The sequence below is a fragment of the Olea europaea genome, unplaced genomic scaffold (assembly GCF_002742605.1).
Source record: "Olea europaea var. sylvestris unplaced genomic scaffold, O_europaea_v1 scaffold2737, whole genome shotgun sequence".
Lineage (NCBI taxonomy): Eukaryota > Viridiplantae > Streptophyta > Magnoliopsida > Lamiales > Oleaceae > Olea > Olea europaea.
The window spans coordinates 53,045-63,933 of record NW_019245798.1 but is presented as its reverse complement, the minus strand read 5'-3'; the positions used below and the strand labels follow the sequence as shown (position 1 = coordinate 63,933).

General features: G+C 33.4%; 1 protein-coding gene across 1 annotated transcript; it reads left to right on the top strand.

The window, feature by feature from the left end:
* Nucleotides 1–14: 14 nt before the first annotated feature.
* LOC111383668 (serine/threonine protein phosphatase 2A 57 kDa regulatory subunit B' kappa isoform-like) lies at nucleotides 15–3,474 on the top strand. Its single transcript, XM_023007799.1, has 3 exons — nucleotides 15–401; nucleotides 501–1,647; nucleotides 2,700–3,474. The coding sequence occupies exons 1-3, from the start codon at nucleotides 385–387 to the stop codon at nucleotides 3,033–3,035; spliced, it is 1,500 nt and encodes a 499-aa protein (XP_022863567.1). The 5' UTR covers nucleotides 15–384; the 3' UTR covers nucleotides 3,036–3,474.
* Nucleotides 3,475–10,889: the final 7,415 nt, after the last annotated feature.

Sequence of the window (10,889 nt, the reverse complement as noted above, 5' to 3'; positions counted from 1 at the left end):
TGGTTCTTCCCCCCCCCCCCCCCCCCCCCCCTCAAATAGAATCCTAGGTTTGTTCAAGCTAATTACTATCGTCATCATTTCGCTCTTTATACATATAAATGCGTAGATGAGTACATACATGGATGCAGAAATTCATTAACATGTTTGTTCATGTATTACGAGATGGGTTTTGTAAAGGAAGAAGATTGTTGTAATTTCTTGATTTTAGTTTGGAAATATGGGTTATTTGATGGTTTTTAGGTTTTCACTGCATTTTAGTAACTTTTTTTATTTTATTTTGTTTTTCCTTTGGTTAAAGATCTCAGCTTTATGAGGTTTATGTTGTAATATATAGTACATTCTCAATCTAGGGCTTCTTTTCCAGATCCCCAATTTTTGTCATCCATGCATCACTCGCCAAGGTCAGGGTTTCATCGAGTCCCTTCCTCCCAAATGCCTTTGATTTGAAAACCCCAAAGTTTCGATTTGTTTCCATTTTTGAAAGTTTCATCAATCTGCAGGAAAAGAGATTTCAGAATGTGGAAGCAGATTTTGAGTAAACTCCCTCGCAAATCCGCAAAATTGGATGCGGATTCGGCAAGAACCCCTAATTCTGGCATCAATATGTCATCCCCTGGCTCAGGCCGGCCTAATGCTGCTAGCCCTGCTGTTAAACGGGCTGCAATTTTCCCTGCCAGTCCAATTGCCGGCATCGAACCATTGCTGGCATTTAAAGATGTACCAAGCTCTGAAAAAATGAATCTTTTCATCAGTAAGTTGAGCCTCTGCTGCGTGGTGTTTGACTTCACAGACCCTGTGAAAAACACCCAAGAAAAGGAGCTCAAACGAGCCACACTGCTTGAGCTTCTCGATTTTGTATCGCAGAATTCCACAAAGTTCTCGGAGCCTGCAGTTTTAGCTGCATGCAAAATGTGTTCCATTAATTTATTTCGTGATTTCCCTCCTAGTTATCGGTCGAGTAACACCAATTTAGGTGAAAACGACAATGACTCCGAGCCAACATTTGATCCTGCGTGGTCTCACCTGCAAATTGTGTATGATTTCTTTCTCAAGTTTGTGACTTCACCGTCACTGGAAGCAAAGGTCGCAAAGAAGTATATAAACCATTCCTTTATTACAAGGACTATTGACTTGTTTCATTCTGAGGATCCCAGGGAAAGGGATTGTCTAAAAGCAATTCTGCATAGGATTTATGGGAAGTTTATGGTTCACCGGCCATTTGTAAGGAAGAGTATGAGCCATCTGTTTTACAGATTTGTGTTTGAGACCGAGAAGCATAATGGGATTGCAGAGTTATTGGAGATTTTTGGGAGTGTGATTACTGGATTTGCTTTGCCGTTGAAGGAAGAGCATAAGATTTTTCTTTGGAGGGCATTGATTCCGCTGCACAAGCCAAAGTCACTGGGGGTTTACTTTCAGCAGCTGTCATATTGTGTGACACAGTTTATAGAGAAGGAGCCAAAGTTGGCCGGTGGCGTGATTAAGGGTCTATTGAAATACTGGCCAATCACAAATAGTCAGAAGGAGGTAATGTTCTTAGGTGAGTTGGAGGAGATTCTGGAAGCAATTAACATGGCTGATTTCCAAAAAGTCATGGTTCCATTATTCTGGCGGATTGGACAATGCATCAGTAGCTACCATTTTCAGGTAAGTTTCCCTTTTCTGTTAACCAGTATAGTTTCAGTTGTTGAATATGTTTATTATCCATATATTTTAGACTTGTCAAAATATCTGTATCTTTTAGGAAGTGCCATGAATACCAATGGATAGACATTTACTTCTAGTTTTTTGTCTTTTTCATTGATTGATAAAGGACTAATTAGTTACTTAGAATCTAAATCTTGACATCTTTATTGTTGTCAAAGCTATTTGGATGCTAAAGGATGGTGTTAAATGTGATTTCCATTTTAAAGCATGGATACATTTACTTTTTTGATGTTGGTATCATTGTTAACTGTATGTTAAGACAATGGAAAATCTCCGTGCATTTATTGGACGTCAAGAGATCAAGATTTTATGATTGGGATTTGCCTTCTTTATGCTGTGTGTCCTCATTTATTTTATGTCACGAGTCCCTCAACTTTACACTTCCACAATTTTATTATTCCTCGGACTAGGATGTGTGCATGAGGTCCTGCGTTCACCATTTGGATCTGTGCATCCATTTCTTTTTATTATAGGTATTTTTAGTCTCTACACCTGTAATCCATCATAGTAGTGGTTGTTATGAGCATGAACAACGAGGATATAGCTGAATGAAGTATGTATGCTGGATTGTGTTGTTCTCATCTTACTAAGGGAATTAATTATTCTTGCCATTTTTTTCCTACATACCTACATATGGCTTCCACCCACCTCAATCCATCTCAAAAAGATGCTCACATGGGAAACACACATAAAAGGGAACCTAGTTCTTGTGTTGAGGGATCTGGAGGAGATTAATCAATCTGGATTTTTTCTTAGTTTGAAACATATTTTTATAAGCTTAAATAATGAATTTTGGTTTGCTGACCATCATCTGAACTCTTTCGCTAGATGTGCGGTTTCTGTCCTTAGATAATGAAATTGACCATATGTGCTCTGTGCTAAATTGCTTTGAGTCTTTGTACTATGAGCACAAGTTTGTCTATGATGAAAATAAGGAGTTTTGCTAGGAACGACTGATTTTTAATATGGTTGTTTGATCTTGTCTGTATCAGGTAGCCGAAAGGGCTCTGTTCCTATGGAACAATGACCAAGTTATCAATCTAATTGCACATAACCGGCATGTGATTCTGCCCATTGTACTCCCGGCTTTAGAAAGCAATGCTCAAAACCACTGGAATCAGGCTGTGCTCAACTTAACCTTAAACGTAAAAAAGATGTTCTCTGAAATGGACGATGCTCTGGTCCTGGCTTGCATTTCCAGTTACAATGAGGAACAAGAAAAGCTAAACTTTGAAGTCAAGAAGCGGAAGGAAGCGTGGGAGCTCTTGGAGAATGCTGCCAGTCGCCAGCCAATAGCTGGAAACACTGCAGTTCTTGTAACTCCTTGAACACTACGAAATGTTCTGTTTGTGTGTGCGCTCACCTATTTTGGTTGTTGGGGGGACCTTAAGAGTTGGGATGGTCATGGATGTCGTCGTGCATGCTCAATACATAGTATTGGAAAGGACTGGACGACAAGCTTCTTTTTATCACTTGCTGTTTCAGTGCTGTCCAATCGTCCTTACCGAACATGCATGGATTGTTTTGGAGGATCCATCGATAACCTGTTGTAACAAAATCTAATCTGATGCTGTTTAATTATGTTGTTTTCCCCTGAAACTGATGGATGGGAAGAGTCCTGTATCCTTTTCCCCTTGATTGAATGTACATTTTCCTTATTCCTCCTTGTTTGTTCGGATTATTTTTTGCCTCTAGGTGTTTGTATTGATGCTTGTTTGGCGAAGCTTAAATTTTAACTTAACCTGGTCAAATAAATACGTTTATCAACATATTTGTCGGATTCAAAAATTAGTACTCCCTTATTGTATACACAATTGATCAGATTCATAGCTTATAAGTACTACCAAACTCGTATGTTGTATGGTTTTATCTCTTTATATTTGTGCATTGCTTCTAGCTTAATGTGAACCGTAATGAGGGACAGTTAATATCATTTTATCAGAAACCGAAAACACAAGAGGAAGAAATCAATTAAAACTTATTTATTTTACCTTTTGACTCATAAGTAAACTTTTTAAGCTGAGCCAAACATGTTCTACCATCTTGAAGAGATTTGATATGTATGATACAAATTTGGAGTAATCCCGAGCTCTATATTTTCTTATAAATGGTCTACCTGTTTTTATTTAACTAGTACTTTTGAAAAAAGAAAGAAATAATAGTTGTCATCATCATTCATCCATGCTGTTACTTACACGTGCCATTATCTCAAGAGACAATGCTCATTGTAGGGATCCGATGTCAAGCAAGACCACATACCTATTCTCTAAAAAGTACTAAAGGTTACATAAAAGTGTGAGTCGGGATATCAAAAGAGCCGAGCTCGTCAAAATGGGCCTCGTGGGAGGCTCGAACTCGTAAAATCACGAGCTCGAGCTCGAGCACGAGCACGAGCCGAGTGGGCCTCGCCAGGAGGCGAGCCGCTCGTGACTCGTTCAAACGACAAGCCATGAGCCCCCAAAGGTAAAGTGACCAAAACGATCACTTTTAAAAAAAAAAAAAAAATTAATTTCCACCTCCCCCTTCTACTATAAATACTCCTTCCTCCAAAGATTTTTTTTTTCATATTAATTGCTACTCCAAGTCTCCAACTCTCTTTTATTATACGAATTATCGAGTTTTTACTCTCTCGTGTTGAAAAATATACGATATCAATTCAATTTTTACAGTTTATTGGTTACAATTTTAATTCATCCAATTCTCAATTCTCAATTCTCACAATCTCACTACATTTATATTCTTCTAATTAAGATTTCATCATAAATAATCAAACAAATAGATCAATGCTCATTTGTTGAAAGCTTGTTCGATACAGGATGTGGGCCACATTATGGCGAATCGCCTAACACGCCGCAAAGTCAATTTTCCAAATGAATTTGCCAGTCTAAATGATCTACCGATACCTGAAGATGTTCACATTCACGGTCAAGGAAGCCATAATCCAATTGATTTGGATGATATTAACGTTCCCGAAGTGAAACGTGAGGATGAAGATGCTGAATTAAACATGTTAGATGCGAGGAGAAAGCGAAAGGCCAAAAAAAAAAGCAAAATGCTGGGATCACTTTAAATTGATTTTAACGGAAAAAGTCGTCGATGACCTTGCAGAATCTAAAGCAATATGTAAATACTGCCAACAAAGATTGGCATGATAAAAAGGAATTGGTAACACCCATCTCAACCGCCACTACAAAGTATGTGCGGTCAGACATGGACTTCTTCCAGCTGGTCAAACACAATTACAATTCGACAGTCCAGACGCCAGTTCTACAACTTCACCCCTATCCACGTGGGTGTATTCGGAGGACAATACTCGAATCGAAATGGTGAAATTTGTTGCCGCCACTAAGTTACCTCTGATTATTGCAGACAACCAACACTTCGTCTTGTTCGTGAAAGAATATCTACAACCGAGGTACGTTGTGGTAAGTCGAAACACTCTTCGTGCCAATACAATAAATTATTTCAATAATCCAAAACAACAATTAATTATGAATTTGCAACAATATGGGGGTGTTATATCTTTAACTTTTGATATATGGGAAGTGGTTAATAAAAGAGCATATATAGCTGCAACCGCATACTATATAGATCAACTTTGGTGCATACATAAGAAAATTATTGCTTTTAGAATTATTGAGTTTTCCCACAATGCTAATAATATATATAATGATATTATCAGTATTATTAGAGAATATCATTACGAGACTAAAATTCGATCTTTTACTTTTGATAATGCTAGTGTTAATAAGGTAGTCGTCGATAAATTGTGTAGGACACTTCAACCTGATTTTGGTGGTTATTTGTTTCATATTCGTTATGTATGTTATATCTTGAATTTAATTGTGCAAGATGGTTTAAAACATATAAAAGATGAACTTCAAAGGATTAGGAATGCGTTAGTATATATTACGATCTCTCCTAATAGAAAACAAGCATTTTAAAATTTTTGTACCGAATTAGGAGTGATGACTGTTAAAACATTTGTTAGCGACGTAAGCCATAAATGGAACTCTACTTACTTGCTATTAAAATCATGTAAAGGTTTCGAAAATTTAATAACTGACTTTTATAACAATAGACACGTTAGAAGTGATGACGATGGTATGTTAAAAGAATCCGATTGGATTTTAGTTTTGAAAGTTAAACGATTTTTGACATCTTTTTATGAGATCACAAAGATTTTATCCGACGTTTATTATCCCACAAGCTGTATGGTGTTTGAACACCTTTATATAATTGCAAAAACATTTTATAAATATAAAAATGATCCTGCTTTTAGTGAAATTATAATTGCTATGGAATTAAAGTTTAGAAAATATTGGGAAGAACTGTCTATGTTATTTCATTTAGTATGCGCAATGGACCCCCCATATAATATTTCGGGAACTAAATACGTAATTGATCAAATCAATAGAGTTTTAATATTTGATACACTTATCACCTATAAGAATTTAGAACAAACATTATGTGGAATGTATGATTTATATGAGGAAAGAGTGGGTGCGAATGTTAATCGGGTACCCTCTGCACCTACTCCTTCTGCTGAAATTAAAAAAGATGATGCCAAAATAATGAATTTATTTCAAGGCATTAATACATTTAGATGTGATGCAACTGCAATGTGTTCATCTAGTGCCATGTCGTCTACATTTGCATCTCATCAAACATCAGTCGAAACTCAAAATGCGATACCTAGCGAATTAATTGATTACTTCAATCATAATATGTCAACAGACAGAACAATTAAAAAAAGTTCAAAAGAAGTAATTGAATTCTAACGAAAGTATGAAAGACGTTGGCCAATTGTTTCTGCAATTGCGAAAGATCTGCTGACACCTCTGATTAGCACTATTGCTTCGGAGTTTGCTTTTTGTGCAGGTAAAAGGATTTTAACCGATATCAAGAGCCGACTGAAAGAAGATATTTTGAAAGCGTTAATGTGCGTGAATGATTGGCAGGACGCTCATTTTCAACTACAAGATAAATACGCTGAAATTGCATGTCGTCAGTAAGTGATATTTGATTTAATTATATTAATCAAAATTTCTTTTTTTTAATCGTTAAATTTAATTTTCTTTAAAAAATTGTACACGTTACAACAAGTTGTTCGTGTACAATTTTTAACTCCGCCTACTTAAAATTGATGTAGCCGATCCCAAACCTGGATAAAGGAGGAGGATTTACATTTTATCTACTTTAAAAATAAATCAAAAAAATATATTTTTTATAAATGTATTTCAAAAAATAATTCTTCTTCATTATATAAATATTTTATACTTTATAAAAAGTATTACAATATGATATAAATAAAAAAACAAAAAATTATTTTCTTTAAATTATTTGTATTTTTTAACAATTTTTATTTTTTAAAAAAAGTATTTTCTATTATTTCATTTATTTGTTAAAAAAAATAAAATTAATGAGCCCACAAGTCCAAACTCGGCTCGATTCACGAGCTCGTGGGTCGAGTCTAGCTCATCCAAATTTAACTAGTCGAGCTTGTGTGATTAAGGGTCGAGCCGGCATTGCCACCACTAAGTGTGAGGTTTCAAAATTTTCATTTTAAGATCAACCTATGAATACACAGTCAAGACTGGCAAATGATCGCCGTTTTGAGAGGCGTAATCATTGTCCAAAATAAAAAGTTACACTTTGATGATGTCAGTATCTCCTTTACTATCACACCAAACAAGACAAGTGGCACTTTAAATATCAACACCTTATGGGGATGCCCCTTCACGTACATAAATTTTTTTTATAGACCTCTTATAAAATATACAAAGCATGAAGTGGGTGGATTATTTTACTCACATGGGCTGACTGAAATTCTAGGAAAATTTTCCAAAAGAATGGTGACACACGAATTAGGTTGGCATTGTAGCTTGATGTTACATAGGACAGCAAATTCTTGGTTAAAGGCCTATAAATAGGGGCAACGGTCCCTACAAATGGCCGGACTAATCCAGAATTCTGGTATGCACTTTCAAAAATATTTCCGATAAGATTTACTCTTTTCTTTTACAATATTTCAGCCATTATCCTGTTAAATTATCTTAAGTCGATCTAAATTTGTCGAGTCATTTTTATTCAGACACACATAAATGAAAATCACAAAATATATTTTATTTTCACCTGGCCAATGAGATTTAGGCGTAATAGCTACTGGGTACTTGGTGCCGACATCATGGATTTCGAGTTATGATATAAATATGAACAACCGAAATATATAAAATACCTTAGATAATCACTCATTTTGATTGCAGAAAGAAGATAACTAAGGGCATCTCCAACCACAACATCATTGCACCATTTTGCACCTTTTTTGGTGCAAAATTGCTCCAAACCAACACCAAACTTTGCACCATTTTGATGTAAAATGGTGCAAAGTGTAAAATGTCCCTTTTGCCCTTATTTAACATTTCTCAAATAAATTTGTTGAGGGTATTTATGTCATTTATGTTATATATTTTTTAATACAATAAATTATTATTATTTTTTAATTAATATTAATATTAATATTATTTGTATTTGTATTTAAAATAAATTTTAAATCTAAGACATAATAATTAATAAATTAATTAAAAAACGAAAACAATTTAAAATATGTCAAACACGATTATTTATTAAAGTTAATATGAAATATATTAAATAGCGACATACATACGATAATCTAATTTTATTTTTTTTAAAAAGGATACATTAAAAGTGCATTAATCGAAATTCATTAATCAATCATTTGTGGGATGAACATATGAATTCTGAGAATTAAATTGCAAAAATTTAGCGACTTCATAATATCGTCTATCCAAATTCGAAATGCATTGTACTATTTTCTGATGGCATGATTTTATATTTTCGTTGTTGTAGTATTTTTATTAATTGTTCTATGTTTTTTATATTTATTAATGAATTTAATATTTTCCGTAATTTAACGTAATTATTCATTTAGTAATTTAATTATTTATGAAATAATTAAATAAATAATATTTCGAATAAATAAATTATAAAGAATAAAAAAGGGAAGAAAATGGTTAAACACTGTTCATTTAGTGTAATTTTTAGTATAATAGTTGGAGATGAATTTTAGTTTAGTGTAAGATTTGGTGTAAAATTTGGTGCAGAATTGAAGATGGCCTCAAGATGACAAAAGGAGGAGCGGCAATGGCGTAACCGGAGAAAAAGAAAGTTCGGTCACAGATGATTTTTAGAGAGAAATGTACACGTACTGGACTTTCAAGAGGTGCTCAGTAGTGAAATTTGAAATTAGCAAAAAAACATCCCTATTGTTTGTACTCATTACAAAAATGGTCCCTATCGTTTTGAATCTGCTATTTACACCCTCATTTCAAACCTTTCTTGCAGAATTGGTTCTTTTCGTCATATTCCGATTAAATCCTTCTATTAAATGTGTGTAATTTGATGTAAAAGGTCCCTATTATTTGCTATAATTGCACAAATAGTCCCTATCATTTCAATTTTGACATTTGAATATTCAGATTGACATTTCTTTACTTAAAAGGTCCTTACATTCATTTTTTCCATTATAACATTATGAAATGACTAATTTATCATCATATTTAAATAACCAAATAGAAAAAAGAAATAATATAAAAAAATGTATTTAGAGTTTCTAATATTTTTTTAAAAATTACAAACGAATCTCACATATAAAAATTTAAAACATTCTAATAAAAAAATATTTTATATTCCCAAATAACCCACCTCTCTCTACCCGTACGCCTATCCTCCACCACCAAATTAATTAAAAAGAGAATTAAAAGTATAAAAAAAATATTTGATGAGGAATAAACACCATTTTGTTTTTATAATTTTTAATTATTTTTTTACTTTTATTAAGCTATTAATTATCTCTTTAATTAATTTTGTGGTGGTGGTGGAGTGTAAGGATGGGCGTAGGGTATGTATGTTAATTGGGAAGATGAAATATTTTTGTGTATTAGAATGTTTCAATTATTTTCATGAGACTCGTTTGTACTTAAAAAAAAAAAAAAATAGAAACTTTAGATACAATCTATTTATATTATTTCTATTTTCTATTTGGTTATTTAAATATGATGATAAATTAGTCATTTCATAATGTTATAATGGAAAAAATAGACGTAAGGACCTTTTAAGAAAAAAAATGTCGATCTGAATATCCAAATGTCAAAAATGAAATGATAAGGACTATTTGCGTAATTATTGCAAACAATGGGGACCTTTTACATCAAATTACACATATTTTACAGATGGATTTAACGGAATATGATAGAAATGACCAATTTTGTAAGAAATGTTTGAAATGAGAGTGTAAATAACAAGTTCGAAACGATAGAGATCATTTTCGCAATGAGTACAAATGATTGGGATTTTTTTCTAATTACCCTACATTTTGGCTAAAGCGTGTCACTCGAAGAGAGAATTATTTTTGGGTTTAGTAAGTGGATTGAAGATGGAAAAACATTTTTTTTTTTTTTGAGTCTGGTGTTATTATTTGTATATTTAAAAGTGTGTGTGGATTAAAGAGTTATCAAATCACTACTTTAAAAAAATATATAAAAAAAAAAATTGTAAGCAAATTATTTTAATAGTTTCCATTTTGGCAAATGTTTTCAAAATTGGATAAATTTCAAAATGCATAGCGAAAAGTGACATTTCGTGCAATTTTCACTTTCCAATTATCAACAAGGCCTCCGTGCTTCCTTGTAAAGAAGCACTTATAAAGAAGTATCTAGCATCTCTTTATTTCCTGCTAGACATTTCCAGGCCCTAAGAAGAAAAAGGTTTTTGTGCATGTAACTCAATAAAGATTGGACAAGATTAAATAAGAAAGAGATGACAAAATGTGTCACTTATGTTTAGTCACATATTCAACTAGTACGCAAACAAGAATTTCCAATTGAGGCCTTTTGTTGCATTTGAGAGTATTAGAAGCAAATTTTCAGCCAAGGCGAGCATGTTTGGCTATGCTTATAAGCACATGCTTCTCAGCTCACTAAGTTTGCACTTACCGCCAAAATATAACCACAAAAATGCCACTTAAAATCGTAGCCAAACATGCTCGGTTAAAGAAAACTGGCCGAGATAATTATACAATACACAAGTATTAAAAATAACTTATTCCATTGATAAATTAGAAAGTTACACAACATTGGGAGTTTTTTCACAGAACGGATCTT

What these genes read in the sequence shown, in the direction of transcription:
- LOC111383668 (XM_023007799.1), top strand. An exon ending in TCAGTAGCTACCATTTTCAG is followed by an intron (nt 1,648 to 2,699) that starts GTAAGTTTCCCT and finishes TGTCTGTATCAG; the next exon opens with GTAGCCGAAAGGGCTCTGTT.